The 19,013-nt window shown below is 32.5% G+C and overlaps 1 protein-coding gene across 1 annotated transcript in view; it reads right to left on the reverse strand.

Moving 5' to 3' along the window:
- CSMD3 (CUB and Sushi multiple domains 3) overlaps window positions 1–19,013 on the reverse strand; it is a 1,271,497-nt gene that overhangs the window by 100,146 nt on the left and 1,152,338 nt on the right. Inside the window, exons 41-44 of the mRNA XM_026454566.1 lie at window positions 17,345–17,554; window positions 13,397–13,585; window positions 12,489–12,666; window positions 11,153–11,298 (exon numbers count right to left, since the gene is read on the reverse strand). Of these exons, the coding sequence (XP_026310351.1) occupies window positions 11,153–11,298; window positions 12,489–12,666; window positions 13,397–13,585; window positions 17,345–17,554 (723 nt within the window). The remainder of the gene's footprint in view (window positions 1–11,152; window positions 11,299–12,488; window positions 12,667–13,396; window positions 13,586–17,344; window positions 17,555–19,013) is intronic.

Below are 19,013 nucleotides of genomic sequence, written 5' to 3' on the forward strand. Positions count from 1 at the left end.
ATCCCACACCTTCATTTTTGGCAATCTTGCCAGCCTAGAAATTGGCACCACAATATTTAGCATTTAGTGTTTTATTGTATTGAATTGTTTTATGTATTGGTTCATGTTCCATGTATAGCTTAAGTATTTTGTATTGTATTTGCATTTCTTACAATACCTAACACATTTAATTAAGTTGTTTATTAAATAAGTTATTATTGAGCTCCTATGATGTGCCAGATGCCAGAAACCATAATAGGTGCTGGGAATGCAAAGGTAAGCAAAGCAGACAGAAGCCTGCTCTATACATGCTAATAGTTGATGAGAAATATATTAATTAATTAGTAGAATTTAGCTAGTTGAAGCAAGGAGTGTGTGTGTGTGTGTGTGTGTGTGTGTGTGTGTGTGTGTATGTTTTCTGGAGAGGAATGAGAGCCCTGGTGAGAGAGAGGAGGGAGCGAAAAGAGCAAAAATCAGGGGCTAAATCAGACAGGACTGTACAAGTTATACTCAGGATTTCATTTATTTTAAGCTGAGACCAATGGGAGGCCTTTAAAGAGATTTAAGTTGGAGAGGAATGTGGTCAGATTTATCCTTTAAAAGATCACTCTGGCTGTAGTCAGAAATTTTTAAAAAGCACACACACAGTTGGAAGAGGACAACAGTGGATAGCAGGAGACTACTAGAATCTATATTGCAGTGGGTGTTAAATAAACAATTGCTGATAGAATCTACAAAACTTCATAGTGTCCCCAAATGACTTATGCAGTAAGTTGAAAGTCTTGATTATGACTTCCAAGGATTTATAACTTTGTCTAATTAACTTCATCCCCACCTATTAACCAGCTTATATTTTTAGCTACAAATAAACAAAAATAGTTTATCTACTCTACTTAAAATTCAAGTACCACTGATAGGCATGTGGCCTATCATCCTCACTTCTTAAAAAATGTTAAACCACATTTCTTCATTTTTAATACTACATTTCAAAAAATCAAACCTGTCTACAACCTCTTACTGTAGTCTTTTTCATTACTCCATCAACAGAGTTCTCAAATGGTTGAGAGCTTAGTATTTGATAATATAGCTAAAACTTTATGTTCTATATGATTTTATTTTGTCTCTCATTATCTTGAAATCTGTCTTCCTAGCTCTTTTATAACTTTGAACATGACTAAAACAGGAGATGTCTTCACTGATAATGCTACATAAAGTTGATCCTTTGCAGTTAACTTTGTTTCACAATCTGGCAATTTTCACAATCTGTAAGAATTATGTGTTTGTTTACTATCTATTTTCTTATATTTGTTTATGTATTTGTTTACTATTTTCTTATACCAGAATGTAAGCTCTATGAAAGCAGGCACTTTTGCTTTTCTTATTAACTACTAACTCTTTAGGGCATAATCCAGTGTTTGGCACATAGCAGCATTCAATAAATATGTGCTAAATGACTGAATGCTAGAGAAATGAAAGAAAGAATGCTGAATTAGTGTATATACATATATATAATAATGTATAAATATATATATGAATGAGTATATATGTATAATATATAACACATTCTTATGGTATTGAGTATGGACATGGTCTGGACTCTTTGGCTCTTTGGGTTCAAATCCTGTTTTGAACACTTAAAAATTGGGAAAACTTGGGAAAGTTATTTATCCTTCCACCTTGCTTTCCTCATTTATAAAATAGTAATAATTTTATGCCATCCCAAAGGGCAGTTATGAGAGTCAAATGGGTTTACACATGCAAAGCACTTGGAATACTGTCTAGCACATTTTAAGCATTTTAAGCTTATCTTTTAACAAGAATAAACCACTATGATATCAAATTGGGATTCTATTTCTTCAAGATATTTGATATTCACAAATAAATAATATAAATAGTAATACTTTCTGCTTTTCTAAACTTTCACTTCTTATTTCTAAAGAACATTTAGATTTGGCAATTATTTACAGAATTATGAATAAAATTGAGACATCTCATCTTTCCTGATCAAAGAAAAGGGTGTAATGACTGTGAGATGTGATGCATCAGATATTTTGTAATTGAAGGCAACAAAGGGGAATTAAACGTTGTGCAGCTCTGCTTCTCTTTCTGAAGGTGTTTCTATCAAACCGATCAACATCATAAAAAATATACATAATCCAATTTGTATTGATAACTACATTTGTGGACAAAGCAGGCCGATCAAGTATTTACTCTAGAACCAGACCAATGGTTCAAATCTCGGTCTGCTGTTTGCTAGTTCCATCACCTTAGGCAAACTGCTAAGAATCTGCTTCAGTTATCTCATCTGTAGAATAGACATAAAGCCAAGATTGAGTTAAAATATTATAAAGTGCTTAGAATAAGGCCTGAGCTTATTACCAGTTAAGAGGGAGGGTACATCCCCTGTTTGACAAATATTGGCATCAGCATTTCTGCTGTGATGATGTTTGTACCCGATTCACATATAACTTCAATCTGACGTGACCTTCCTCAGAATGGGTCATTCAAAATACCCATGTGACTTCCCAGAACGTATCTAACCACTTGTTTGTTTCTATTCTGATTTAAATTGGATATTATTGGCCAGGCACAGTAGCTCACGCCTGTAATCCCAGCACTGTGGGATGCTGAGGAGAGCAGATCACTTGAGGTCAGGAGTTTGAGACCAGCATAGCCACCTGCAGGGACAGGTGAAACGCTGTCTCTACCAAAAAAACAAAAATTAGCCAGGTGTGGTGGTGCACACCTGTAATCCCAACTACTTGGGAAGCTGAGGCAGAAGAATCACTTGAACCTGAGAGGCAGAGGTTGCAGTCAGTTGAGATTGTGCCACTGCACTCCAGCCTGAGCGACAGAGTGAGACTCTGTCTCAAAAATAAAATAAAATAAAATAAAATAAATAAGATATCCTTGTTTTACATTGATGTACATTATGTCGTAGTACATGTACATATGTCGTAGTATTCATGAGTTTAGCAACACATTTCATCATCCTATATAATATATGTGCCTGTGGTTTCAAAACTGTTAGCACAGTGCTCTGGAAATCACTTAAGAAATACTAGTTAATAAATCAAATTAAGATAATACCTCATTCTCTATAAAATATATGCTTTGGTTACTCAGGAAGAAAGTAAATAGGTCGGGTACAAATAGATCCAATATTGTATAGGTTAGAATCATAGACAAACTGGAAATAATCTTAGAAATCATTTCTCCTAGACTCCTTAAAGGGTGGTAGGAAGATGACCTAAAGAAGTGAAATGAGGTGGACAAGGTCACACCTTCAGTTACTGGTGGAAATGAAATGATTAAGTCATATAAATTATGTCATCTAAATTTTAAATCGTATGTGCGTATATTTTAGTCCATGCTTTTCATGGATTGTTCCATTTAGAAACAGTTTGCAGCCATGACCATTAACAGAAAAGCTGCACAAAATAGGTATTCACACTTTAAAAACACATATTGGAACTAAGTATGTGTTCTCTTTAGAAGAATCATTTTATCTGACATGCCCCACCAACTTTTAAACACCATTTACTATCTAACAACTACTAACAACTACATGAGAGCATCATATTCCACATGTCTGTATCTTCTGAGGATGGCTATTATTTAAATAGTTCCCTGTTTTTGTTCAAATGTGCATAGATATCTGGTTCCCCGTCCAACAAATACGTTTTTTGAAATTGGTTTAAGATTTGATTCTGGCAACATTATTTTGTTATTTTTAATTTTTCATTTTCTTTGCAATGAAACATCCAACCCAATTCCAGAAAAGAATGCTGCATGTATCTACTTCTATTCAATGTGCTATTAAATACTTCTTCAAAAAAGACAAAACAGAACACTGGCAAATTGCCATTCCTTCTCCAAACCAAAAAAAGGACAAGCACATAACCTTTCTGCCAAGTAAGGACACAGTATTCCTCACAGAGACAGAAATAATGTTGCATCTTCCCTTATAAACTCTAAGCTCTATATAAGCCCCAGTGTACTTCAGTGCTCATCCAGATTAGTTCAAGTACGATAATCCATGATTTGGGGAAGATTTTGGGGATAACAAACGTTGACAATTTTATGTTCTGTTATGCAGTTTTGGCAGTGTTATTTTTAAAGTTATCTGAAACAAGCTTAAGCTATTTCACTTGAAAGCAGAGCTAAGTGTATTGAAATTAATGCTATCTTAATTTTAATGAAGAGAAGAAAACAATAAATTTGTTTTCCATTTTGCAGAAAATCTGCTAGTGGGTTGACATGAACATAGAAGTGTGTTCCAGCAGGGTTTAAATTACTTTACAATATCCCTTTTACACCACTAATATTTTATATTCAGTCTATTTCTCTGACTCTATAAGGGAGAATATTAGAAATCAGGAGCAAATGCTTATTTGGATTTAGAGATGAGAGACAGAAAGTTTCTATCATGAAGAATGAAAATGAATCAATGATATGGTTTGGTTCTGTGTCCCCACCCAAATCTTATCTCAAATTGTAATCCCCATAAGCCCCATGTGTTGAGGGAGGGACCTAGTGGGTGGGGATTGGATCATGGTGGTGGTTTCCCCCATATTGTTCTCATGAGAGTGAGTTCTCATGAAATCTGACGGTGTTTGACAGTTGCTCCTTTACACACTCTCTGTCTCCCCTGCCAACATTTAAAACGTGCCTGCTTCCCCTTCCGCCATGACTGTAAGTTTCCTGAGGCCTCCCCAGCCATGTGGAACTGTGCGTCAATTAAACTTCTTTCCTTTATAAATTACCAAGTCTTGGGCAGTTCTCTATAGCAGTGTGAGAATGGACTAATACAGTCAACAAGAAGTCACTCTTATTATTTTCCTAGAAAAGAAATAACAGAAACTATTGTGAAACAAAACTATTCGGATATCTCCTGGATTATTTTAAGAACATTTCAATATCTGTTGCATGAATTGTCTTCTTCACATGCAGACAGCTAATTTAAGGTATCCTGTCTTAGTGCTGAGCGCGTTGAAATCTGAAAAACAATGTGCCAAAGGCCTCTTCTCTACATTGTTGAGTTCCCTGGCATATAGACCTGGCTCTAATTGATAGGCCATTGTCTCCTGTTAAACATAAACAATTTCCCTAAAAACTAACAGCAGGCAAGAAAATTCTTTGACCTTGTTGAAATAAGACAGAAATAAGACCTTTCCATAGTTATAATCAGAAAAAAAGAACACTGTTCAAATCATCAAAATGACAGAGTCTTCCACCTCAGCCAATCTTAGTGAATAGTATTTCCACACTAAGTATATAGGTATATTCCATTCCCTCCACCTTCTAGAAAAAAAACTTTAAGATATCCAATCATAAAACTGCTCTAATTTTCTGACAGCACCCAATCCAGAAGAAAATTGTTTCCTCCCCAAACCATCTCATACAGTCAAATTCCTATATCAAGACTCTCCTGACACACTTTTGCTGCGATCACAGAGTCCCTCATCATATGCTGTCTCACTCATTATCACACGTTAATAAATCTAACTTTGTTTAACAGAAATTGTGTTCCTGAAAATCTTTGGCTGGAGGCAATAGAAAGTAAGATATTTAAGAAAATAAATACCATACTTTATCAACTGGGCATATACATACAGTGAAGTGTCAAAAGATAGTAATTTTGACATGACTTTTAGTCATTTGAGTTATAATTAAGTAGTCATTTAAGTCATTTAACTAATAGTAAGTGATATTTTCCTTTCCTCCTAACAGTTCTAGCAGTTTGGTTTTTAGCTCCATCGCTTCATTTTATACACACATGCACACACACACACAAATGCACACACACACACATTATTCCATGATGTCCATACCCCCCATGCTCTCTGGATATCAAATAATAAAACCCTTTATGGGTTCTGTGCTCTAGTTATTACAATACAAAAGGAGGTCAAGTCTTCAGGTTATGTGAGGCAAAGGGGTCACACCGTTAAAGGCAATTGTGATTTATGCTTTATATAAAGCATGTCCTTACATCTGCAGCAGTCTCTTTTAGGATGAGACTTTGTGAAGTTAAATATACTTGTTTCCAAATACAGCATTTATTGTAAAAGTAGCATAACCATAAAAGATGACCTGAAACACATTACAGGCCTTTTAAATACATTTCTTAAAAATAATGAATCATTATGTAATCAACTCATTCTTCAATAGAAAATGTGCTAATAACAGAAAATAATGAATAACATAATTATGAAATCCCATTATGCTAAGAAAATCTTCCACATAGAAAGTGAATTTCCCTAATACATTGATATTAGAAAAATCGAGTATCCTGGATAATTGGCTTAAACACCATAACATAACTTCTGTATTAAATTAGCAATACATATTGTGGCTATACTCTAGTTGCCTGGTTATTTTCAGTGACACAAGCCAGACCTCAACAAAACTTTTACTTTCTCTTGGCCCAGTGAACACAGCACATTTTAGAAACTATAAAGAATACACTGAGCTGTGATAAATCTATCAATGTACTGTTACTACTTTGTAGATCTTTGGGAAATGAAGCAATAAGAAGCTTAAAGCTCCAAGTTATAATCAGGAGGCATATTGAGAAAATGAGATGACCCATCATATTGCTAAAACTGAAAATCACTTTGACTAAATGTTTAAAGAACAATTGGGTTTATATACCATTAAATATAATCTATTCATACGATAATACCAGCTTAGAACATTGCCTGGCACTTAATAAGAATACAATGGATTTTAGCTGTTGTTATTGTTGTTTTGATTTTTCAAAAATGGATAATTCTTTGAAGTCAGGCAGACCTATTTTGAATTCCAACTAGGCTTTCTCCTTATTAGTTCTCTGGTTTTATGTAGGTTATCTGGTTTTTCACTCAATTTGTTCATTATTAAAATGAAGATAATAATACTTACCTCATAGGGTTATTATGAAAATTAGCAATAATACATAGAAAGCACCTAGCACAGTGCTCAGCATATTAAATTTTCAATAAATGGTTGTTACCACTAATATAGTGATGGTTATACAAAGTCACTGCAAAAAGAACACTCAGTTAAATTTATTTTGGATAATTTATCTTTTAGGGGGTCATTAATTAGGACTGAATATTATTATTAATTATAAACCTACCTCATCTTGACTCTACAGCAGATATGAAAAAAATGTAGTTCTTACTTTAGGAAACCATAATTATAGCAACTCAAAGAGAGACAAAAACATTTCCTCAAATAAGAAAAATATATGATATCTGAGATAAAGTGCCTCAGCATTTACGCCTGTCCTATTTTTTCATTGCAGAGAGCTTTCATTTTGCAAAGCTTTTTTATGAATGTTATTTTTGATCATAAAAGACTTTATGAAGGTGATGTTTTATAAAAGACAGATGGCTGCCTGGATCTCATAAAGGAAGTTAGGTTAGAGAGAAAAACACACATTTTTTTCTTCTCTTTTCAAGTACATTAAAAATATATTAATAAATAAAACTTAAATGATCAATGTGACCTTAAGAAAATACACAAAAATATTGAACTGTCAACTTTATAAAATAAATAAACAATTCTTGAGAAAATCACTTCTGAATTATTAAGCAAGGGATATCAGAAGTGACTATCAAGTCTAAGAAGATATAAAAAAAACTGGGTGGGTGAGTAAATCACTCAAAGATTAGGTATACTCAACCAACTTAAAATAAGTGTTAAGCTTATAATGAATTATATACTATTTATTTATCAAAAATTCCAAATAATTTGACCATTTTTTTACTATTATGAGACTTCATTTTGACATTGAGCCTATAGCTCAAATTAGTATTAACAGGCATATCTTCTTGTTTTTGTTAAGGAGGATGTGATTTAGAATTACACATTTAGTAATTCTAAAATGATAATTTTAAAAGTTGTTACTAACACAGCTCAAATAAATACAGACAACTTTTTAAAGAGTCTAAACACACACTTCCCACTGTAATACTAAAATACAATCAGTCAATTAAAAAAATATAAAAAGGATAAGAACAAGAAATGTGTACCCTCAAAAATCACTCACTTAATAAACTCATAAAGTTTATAAAATAATACACCATATTGTAATTAAGTTTTCAAAAGTTTGGTAAGAAGAGTAAGTGTAATCACAGAGGTGATGGCAGTGATCATCATGAGTTCAAATTACTAAGTGGTGGTGGATATGAGACTTAACATAAAAAGACTTAAATAACTGAAGATGAGTTAAGAAACCAAGAGTAGTTATGATGGAGACAAAGATGTGATTTAAGAATGGAAGTTCAGAAGGCAGTGAGAAAACCAACCTGACTGAAGTTGTGTAGGGACTGGAGAGTAAGAATCAGTGAACTGGATTATAGGGTAGCTTTAAATTAGATTTACTGTAGGCCTCATGCATTCTTGAAAAGGCAGGTAAGGATGAAAGCAGTGCTTTGGAAAAATTATCCTATTAAGGCTAGACAAATTGAAAGTATCAGTCAATTTTTAACAAGAACTCTGGCTATGCTCCCAAACTTCAAGTTTATTTTAAAATTTGGGTGGAATCTCCATAGCTGTTGATTCAAACATTAGCCTTCATTAGGCTCTGGCATTTTTTTTGCACCTTATTATAAAATCTAATGAATGAATGTCCTATTTGAAAAATCTAAAATGTAAGATAAGATATGGTATGGAAACAGATATTTACTGAAAATCTGCTCTGCCAGGCATTATGCTAACTGTATATTATCAATTATCTCCAATTCTCAAAATGTCTCCTCAATGTAAAGCTGATAATAGTAACAATTACAATATTTCTACAGCTGAGCTATATAAAATTGCCCGTAGGACTTTTTGACCAGAAGTTTAATTGGTTCAACCTAATATATGCCAGTAACTAGAGTAAATTATACATATATAATATGACATTTAATCCTCTCAGCAATTCTATAATATTGTTTTATAGCTGAGGAAAGTAGAGGTCAAAGTGTAACTTGTCCAAGGTCAAATAGAAAATAAAGGGCTAAATGAATATTTGATCTGTTGTTTGTTTGTTTATTTATTTATTTTGAGATAGAGTTTCACTCTTGTTGTCCAGGCTGGAGTGCAATGGCACCATCTTGGCTCACTGCAACCTCCGCCTCCCAGGTTCAAGAGATTCTCCTGCCTCAACCACCTGAGTAGCTGGGATTACAGGGATGAGCCACCATGCCTGGCTAATTTTGTATTTTTAGTAGAGACATGGTTTCACTATGTGGATCAGGCTGGTCTTGAACTCCTGACCTCAGGTAATCCTCCTGCCTTGGTCTCCCAAAGTGCTGGGATTATAGGCATGAGCCACTGCACCTGACCTTGACCTGCTTTATTCTTAAGCAATTCCATTTCTATCACACATGTCTCAAAACCCACTTGCAAAAGTCAAGTGAAACATTTTGAAATGAGGATATATGTTTATATATTCATATATGTGTATGTTTAAATCCACATTAAGATTTTGTGTTTATGTGTAGATTCCTATTATCCACATATTTTTATATGAATGTGCACATTCTGTCTCATACACACACACACACACACAAACACACAACACTGACATCCTTTCCTTTGATAATATTTTCCCCTTGAAATGTCTCCTAAATTGTACAAAAATTTTATACTTCCTGTAGGATTATCTTGAGGATATTTATAGTTCTTCAATGAATAGTCCTTTCTTTATGATTGCAAGCAGTACATAAAAAGATAAAAAAAATTTAAGTAGAAATCCTTGTGGAGATAAAAAGTACATAATATAGTTTGGCAACTAATTCATTTTTTTATCTTAATGATAATGTATTAGCTCCTGAGTTGTGATTATCTATCAAAGTAATAATTCCATTGTTTCAGCTGTAGGCTATATCTACAAACTGCCAGCATTAATGATCAACTCAGTAGGAAAGGCAAAAAAAAATTTTTTAAAAAAACACCCCAAATAAAAGTTGTCTGACTGAATACCCAACTTTCCAGATGAGATCAGCACTTTCAGGGTGGTATGGCCATAGACTGAACCCCTGACTTTTCAACTGGTTATGTTGGATTGCATATCAGTCTGGATGGCAGTGGATCACTACAGAGAAACTAATTAGATACCATCTAATCGACTGATAAGTGCTCAAATTAAGCAACTCAAACATTTTATGATCAACTTCTGACTAGACACAATGTGCTTTAAAAGTCTTTGAACACAATCACAGTTGATTTACTATATTTTTCATGGAATACAAGCTTTAAGTATTAAATATTTAGCTACTTTATATTAAAAAGGTGAAACGCTAAGTCATACATTATGTAATGGGTAAAGCACCTGTCCATCCTCACATTTTCATATAATTTTTGCAAACTTAATTTAGTAGATTATTGCTCTTGTGAAATGCCCATGGAATTAGTCTAAGTTATATGAGGCAGAATGTGTTTTAATGAGACTATGGTCATAGCAGATAAAAGGATGTACCATTATAGATAAATAACCATTTTCTTATTAATAATGGAACACAATTGATTAAGGATTTAAAAAAAATAAAGAAGAGAAACACCTCTGTGACACCTTCTGAATGTCTTTTCAAAAAGTTAAGCTTATGAATACAGAGCCCAGAACAAAGGACCCTATACAATGAAATAAAATTGAGACTATACATAAATTATTCCACAGCAGTAAAAGCTATGAACTTAATGATCTGGAATAGTCACTTAAAACTGTAAGATTCTAGAATAGACATAGTTTTGAAACAAGAGTATAAATGAATGGGTAATGTGATCCAAAGCATAAAGATACTGAATGCTAATTTTAGAAAGGTTCACAGCAGGTTGAATAGATTAAACATTTTGTATAGGAAAAAAAAATCTATTGATGTCTCAAAATTACATGCAATAAAGTATGAACAGCTGGTTCTCTTTTATTGGTTTTCATGCAAAAATGATTATTTTCCACTGGGTAATTACTGACTGATTTATCTCCTATATCCATTTGCTCACATTTTAATGTCCCTGAATACTTAGAAGAGGTCATCTTTTGCAAGGAAATGTGTTTGAAATGCTAAAGTTACTGTGATTATACAATTTCCAAATTTAATACCTTTTCAATCATTGGTTAAATGTATATTACATTCAATTTTTTCCAGGACAAATTAAACAGTACCAAATGAAACAGGAACTCTCAGATAATACCAACCGTGATAACTGAGCACAAAAAAGCCACTTGTTGTGAAATCACTGTGGAATTTGATTAGAATCTGATTTGAAGTACTGTAGACTGATTCCAAAGCGGTATTGCCACTAAACTGACCGATCTGAGGTGAATTTTGGTCTGGTCCATCCCTATGAGACAAGGATTGGGAAAGGAGGAGAGATCGAGATTGATTTTGGAAGTAGTTTTGAACCAAGTTTAATAAAGGTATTGCATATATTTATATTCTAACATATCAATAATAAAGATGCAGGAAGCTAACCAATGAGTGCAAATAATATATATTAAAAATAATCTATGTAGGTGACCACATATTTTTAAATGTAAAGTATAAAAACAGATTACATTTTTGAACTAAATGGAATGCACTCATATTAGTTATAATTAATACATTGTCTTTGTTTTTTTAGCAAAACTTTAGTGCTTTTAAATGCTTGAGGTTTGCCCCCTTTTATTTTCTTCAGCAATAGTCTTGAGAATCACAGACTGTAACAGTTACAACTCTTAGAACTCAGATGAACAAATTATCAGTTGTTAATTATTAATTCAGACACTTTCTTTAATATATTTGTATTTATTTATTTATTTATTTATTTGTTCAGAGACAGGGTCTCACTCCATGGCCTATGCTGGAGTGCAGTAGGATGATCACAGCTCACTGCACCCTTGAACCCCCAGGCTCAAGGGATCCTCTCACTTAGCCTCCTGAACAGCTAGGACCACAGGCGCATGCCACCATGTCTGGCTAATTTTTTATTTTTTCTAGAGACAGGGTCTCACTACATTGCCCAGGCTGGTATTGAACTCTTGCGATGAAGTGATGCTCCCGCTGTGGCCTCCCAAAGTGCTGGGATTGCAGATGTGAGCCACTGCACCCAACCTTAATATATTTTTAAATAAAGATGTTTCAATTGACAAGACTGTAATACAATTAATTTTTATGACAGGAATCTACTAGTTATATTAAATAATTATAATTTCTTAAATTCCACTGACTTTTGTTAATAGAGAACTTCCATATCATAAACTTAGTCTGTTAACTCCCTGTTTTAGCACATTAATTTAATAATATCTTTAAATCTTGTTTTCACCTATGAAGTCTTTATTCCACAATGTTTACCTAGTTCGTGGGGCAAATAAGCCAAAATCTATCTCTCTTGTGTGTGAAATTCTACAAGACACATACTGTCAGTCTCAGTTACTCACCTCAATTCAAATATCAGATGACAATTTGTAACAGAGTATTGTGATATATTTTTATTTCAACCTTGTTTTACTGTATACATAGTTGAATAAATCAATAGCAATAGTCCTGACTTACCATACAGTAATGAAATCATATATTGGTTCTGTTTGAAGGACAGTAAAATTGATGTAGATGCCATTTCCAGGGGGTACTCTTACAAGCCAAAAACAATCTTGAAAGTTTGGATATTCATCAGGATACCCAGGAGAATAAATAGTGCCATTCATTGCAGTTATATTCCCACCACAAAGAGCTATGGAAAACATAACAAAACAAAATAATATTTAAAAATAACAATAAACTGACTATGGAGAAAAAGGCAAACATTTCAAGTATCTTAAGCATTATGAAACACATTTATGCTTTGTTTTTACTTCAGTTGAAGTATATATAATGAAGTTGGCAACAGTGCACAAAATACAGTCAACTTTATATTTCCACATGAGTTATGCTAAATAATTATTAATGATCACTAGATTAGTAAATTACATTGTCTTCTCTATTTTCAATTACATTGTCTTCTCTATTATTTAAATATTTATATCAATGCAAAGATTTTAACTTTCATTTGCCTCTTACTATGTGCATAGTATAAGGCCTTACAAGAGGTTCGAAGCCTTTTATTTCAAAGGTTTTTCTAGAGGAAAGGAATTCAGTAGCAGTATCTGGGTTAGTGGTTTATATAAGAATGACTTAAATGCATACAAACCCACATGCACCCCCCTCCCTTCCCCACACACATAAGAAAAACTCTGAAGTGTGAATCAACTATTTTTTTCACTCCCAGTAGGAAAGGTTAGGACTCCTGCCAATAATGATAAAATTGTTATTCATTATAGAGACTTAGGGGTTTAAAAAATATCTTCAGCTGAGAGACTATATATTTAGCATGCTATTGGAAGAGGAAGAAAAGTGAAAAGTGCCAAAACAATATTAAAAACAGATGATATCACCTAAAAGATAGTTTCAAGTTAGAAGCATACCTTCACACCTTGGAAGTGGATGATTCCAGTTACGACTGACACCATGAAGGCACGTGAGAGCTGAATTTCCAATTAATGTGTATCCTGGGAAACATTCAAATGAAATGGTTTGACCCACAGTAAAATCATTACCAATTACAAAACCATTTCGAAACGGGCGTGGATCAGGACAGCTTTGCAACTGATAGGCTGGAAAGAGGAAAAAGAAAGATGTTTTTTCTTTCCAAATTTCAGAGGCCACAGATAGGGTACTAGAGCAATTTTGCAACTTACAAATAGATGTGATGCTACTTGTAGTTGATTATAAATAGTAATTCAGGTTTATGATAAATGCTGTCAATGACCTGTGACAAAAATTTCTTCTCATGTCTACAATTTTCATATTTAAAATGTTAGCACAATTCATAAAAATGCATGCTTTCTTCACCTACTTGTGCAACCCAACTGAATTATGTTTTAATGAAAATGTACACTCTTCTTAAAGCTACAATTTTAATCGAATATATTCTGATTCTCTTCCATAGAATGCAATTGCTTCTTGATTATAAGTACACAGAATGCAGTAAGAATATGTATAAGCCTAATTCTGAGTCTTTTTACAGTTCGTTTTACTAATTGCTTTTCTACAGATCACAATATACTTCTGTTGAGTTAATTTAAAAGAAGTTAGCTTATAAAATAAAGCATTGGAAAAAAATTTCATTTTAATATAAAATAAACTTTGTACTTCAGTTATGGGATAATTTTGGCAATGCAGTATAATTGCTTGTTTATTTGTTCATACTTCTCTTGCTCTACATTTTGTATGAGGTCTTGTTTGTATTATCATCATATCTCAAAGCCTTGGCTATTGCCTTTCACAGAGCAGGTGTTAAATAAACATTACTAAATAAATGTTAGAACTATGAGCAGGGCCTATACTCATATAATATCAATATTTGAAACTTTTTTATTAAGAAATTCAAAATTGTATTCTAATTAGTAAAATTTAAATTGCTGAAAATCAAAGACTACTTCCCTACCTAACCATTAAAATTTTATATTCCTCAAATAAAAAATTACATTTGAAGTTGAATAAATTATCCTGTTGTTTATTAAAATATAGCTCACATTTTTAGGACTAAAGGTTTCAGAATTAATGAACAAATTCTTTAAAATGTTAAGTGCTTTTAATCTTAACGTGTCCTTTTCATTTTAATTAATATTCAACACAAAAAATATTCTACACAAAAATGTATTAGAAAGCGTTATCATTCCAACTTAAGACAGATGTGTATTAGGAATGGATCATTAGGAGTTGGAATATATTATTCTATTAAACATACCCTTTCAGTTTCTACTCCATGCTTTTTAGTTTAATGAGTATAGAAAATAGATTTTAAGCATTCAGGAGAAAGTTCCCATTCTAATGTTATATACAATACAATGAGGCAGGAGAATAGGGCTGACGGCAGGGAACCTAAGGCTATCCAACGCAGACTTCCTCAAACTAAATTGAAAGGAAAACCCTAATTTTACTCGCCTAAGTAACAAAAGGACCAGAGGCAACTCCATCTGCAAACCCCTCACCTTTTCAGCCCGGCAGATGAGGTATTGGCTGTTTGCAACCAATCAGACTGAGTCTTCGTTTGCATAGAAGTATAACTTTGTAACTTCACCTTAGCCTCTGATTGGTTGCAAAAAGCAATTGGTTGTTTTTTGCAAGTATAATACAAAAAGCAATTGGTTGCTTTTTGCAACCAATCAGATATTTGCACAGGAGTGTGACCCTTGTAACTTCACTTCAGCTTCTGGATGGCTGCTTTCAGATCAGACTCATTGCAGGCTACCACTTCATTTACATGAGGTGAGCATGAAGTGGCCAATGGGAAACTTTTAGGGGTATTTGGACCCAAAAAGATTCTGTATCTGGGCCCTTGAGCCACTAATCGGCCTGCTCCCACACTGGGAGTGAACTTTCGTTTTCAATAAATCCCTGCTTTCGTTCTTTTGTTGCTTCATTCTTTCTTTGCTTTGCTGGGCATTTTGTCCAATTCTTTATTCAAAAAGTAAAGAACCTGGACAACTTGCAGTCACAACCTTGTACCGGTGACAAACAGGACTTACCAAACTTAATAATCTTGTCAGTAATAACATTAATTTTCAAACTGATTCCTTCAGTAGAAGGGTACACTTAATTGTACAGTATAATTTTTCCAAATTCAGAAAGTTCTGAAAATTTAACCACAAAATCAATCCAAAAACAATATTGACTCTGTGAATATATATGTTAACTATTTCTTTAAAATGCACTAGGTTAGCTATATAAACGTAGCACAAAACGAAACCATTTTAAAACTCTGTGTGATTCACAAATAACATCTCCTCATCATTGTAATACATTATGGCTCATGTTAATAATATGCCAGTAACAGTGAAAAAAAATTATATCGTTTACACTTTTATTATGTCAATAGTGAATTATTTTTCAAGAATATATTAACTGAAAAAATCAGAATTAATAAAGTTTGAATTATAGTTTTACATCATTCAAATAAGAATATTATTTTGAGAGTGAGGGAAAATGAGAATAGGAAAACAGCAGGTGTAGTCAGGTTTAAGGTGCATGGCAAAGAACTTGCCATAAGGCCATGTACACTTGCTAAAGTGTATCACAAATATGGTTCTGAGTCTTCTAGCAGCAAAGAAGAGAAATTCAATCAATTACCTGATTGTTATAAAAATAATTACTTTCCTTGTAAGCACGGTAAATTCAATGTGCTGGGAGGTGATTGAAATGACTACTATTTTATAACAGTGATAATGTGTAATGTAGTGTTCTTACATTATGTATGCAAGTATAATACAAATTATAATTATTTCAGATCCATGTAATTTGATATTTAAGACCTATCTCTATCTTAACTACTTTCAAATTTCCTTTCTGGTAGATACTTTAGCAAATATTTATTGTGCTTACTGTTCTAAGTACTTATGATACGTCAATGAACAACCCAATTCCCTGTTCTTGAGGAACTCAGATACAAAAGCATTACATAAAGTCCTTCAATAATTAGGGCAGAGATGTAATAAAATTTTAGGTTATTTTGATTAAAAATTTCAACTTTTAGAAATACACTTTACTATGTAAAATATCATCATAATTTTAATATTTAATTTTAACAGAATATATACATATAAGACATAAAGTAATAGCTAAAATGTACTGAGTAATTACTAATGATGTACATCATGGAATATACCTTACATACATTTTATAATAAAAAGTTCAATACAACTTATCTGAAAGTTAGTATAATTAACCCCATTATGCACGTGAGCAAATGGAGAGCAAGGCCGAAGCCACATTAGATAGAATAGGAAGAATCAACATTTGAGCCTAGGTCTACTTATGCCCAAACTCTTCATTCAAAAGAGATAAAAATTTTGCTCAAGGTTATGCAGCAGTTCTGTTTGAGAGATAGGTCTAATATAACATGATTATCAAAGTATTTATATTCTCATGACAATAGAACAAAATGAAGGAATGTCGTATTAGTCTATCACTATAAAGTAAAAGAAAATTTTACATAATACATTATATGAGTAATACAAAATATATTTTCAATATATTCCTTTTAATATAAAAGCAAAGATAAATCTTTGCTGTCCAGCTGGACTTGTTTATTTGCCATGCCTTGCTTAATTTAATTGTGTATTAACTTAAGACTAATTCAATCCTGTTTCATGGTTAGGATTTTCAAAAGTCTCGGAGAGACATCATTCTCCCTATGTCCCCCATTCTCCAGAGAGTTGCATTGCTCTAAAAATCTTCCTAATTGAAGCTCACCTTGGCTTAAGTATTTTTTTTTTCTTTCTAAAGCAGAATACAGAAAATAGACTCAGTTAAATATTTGTAATAGCTGATTTGGCGTTATATAAACTTTCGCTTTTTATTATTTCTCTTACCTTGGTATACAATATGAAACCCTTGTTTGTTTTGTGAATAGTCACTGTGAAAATACAAGCTGGTTTCATGGGTGGTACTGAATAAGGAAGATGGTATTTGAGGACCACTAAGCCGGCCAATAACAGTACTAGTTTCTGAGGATCCACTTCGTACTTCCAAATAATCATGTATGGTTTCTGTAGAAAAATTTACAAACTGGAGATGTACACCTGAAGAAGGAAACAAACATAATGCTACTTTATTTGTTTTACCAAATTAAACATTAATATACACACACACAATCACATCAAGTTACTTAGATAGGTTTGCATTTAAGTCAAGAGGCATAATCTCAAGATCTGAGTCATGGATTTGCTGTGTGCCTAGGACAGCTAACTTTGCTAAGGTTCAAAGTAAAAGAATATTGCTCTCACATGTCCATTATTAGTTAAAAGGAAAAATCTTTCATTTCATTATAATGTCACTGTATGGAAAATGATCCAAAAATGTGGCTTTCTTATTCTTTAATACCCTTTAAATTACATAAACTAATTTTTAGAGGAAAAGGCCACTTTTGGCCTAATTTGTGTTATGTAAAAGGTCAATCTAAGGTTGAAAATAATTGCAAATTTGTAATATACTAACATAGATTTCACAATTGCATTAGAAGTTATTCATTCATAGGAGAGAAATTAACTTCTCAGAAATATAATTTGTATATAATTTTAAGGGTGCTCTTTATGCAAGCTTTTATATAATAACTTCAGTAAAATCTGGTGATCATTGTTATATGTGGTCATATTGCAATGTAACCTCAATATCTTTATAAGCATAACTAAAATATGAGACAGTGAAATGTCTCCGGGATAAAAAAATCTTATAGTATGTTTGCTTAATTAATTTAACACTCAATTTTAGTAAATTTGATGTTTTTCTTACTATTACCACTCTCCAAATTATTTATAAAATAATCTGATATGCAGTGAATGTTTTAAGTTATTTATACTTGCTGTGCATTATATATATTACCTGCCGTAAGTGATTTATATATGCTAACTTATTTAATTCTCACCATTTCATGAGAATGAGGAAAGTGAGTCACAGAGAAGTAAAACACATGTAAAGTTTACACCATGACCCAGTAGGCTTGAACTGCAAACCAAGGCATTCAGACTCTTAGGCTTATGATATTAATAATCACACTGGGGCTCCAAGTAAATGCACATCATGTTACTAAATGATTTTTTAAAGAGTCCCTTGGACAAATAAGTTTTGGAAATACTTAAAACAGGGTTTAAAATATTAAACAACTTTCTATAAAATTAGATTAACTTCTTAGAACTTTGAGCATGCTACCTTAATATGTGAAGACCCAAGATGTGCACTTTTTGTTTTTATTTTTAACTGAGCACTTTTATTACACAGCATCTTTCTAAAAATTGTTTCATACATTCTTGAACAAATGTTTCTTTACCTCTTGAAATGTATTTTTTATTTAAAAAAATTCATATACTGTTTAAATACATTGGATCTAATATTTGATTTAATCAAAACTCAAAGAAAACAGTGTGCTTATTAAAATGTAATCAAATAAATTTCATTTATAGAGATATATATTCAAGTTTTAATAAAGTTGGTTTTCAAAAACAAGAATTAGCCAGAAATTGAAGATAGTGTTATAATGAGACT

The sequence above is a fragment of the Piliocolobus tephrosceles genome, chromosome 7 (genome assembly GCF_002776525.5).
Source record: "Piliocolobus tephrosceles isolate RC106 chromosome 7, ASM277652v3, whole genome shotgun sequence".
In the NCBI taxonomy this organism is placed as follows: Eukaryota; Metazoa; Chordata; class Mammalia; order Primates; family Cercopithecidae; genus Piliocolobus; species Piliocolobus tephrosceles.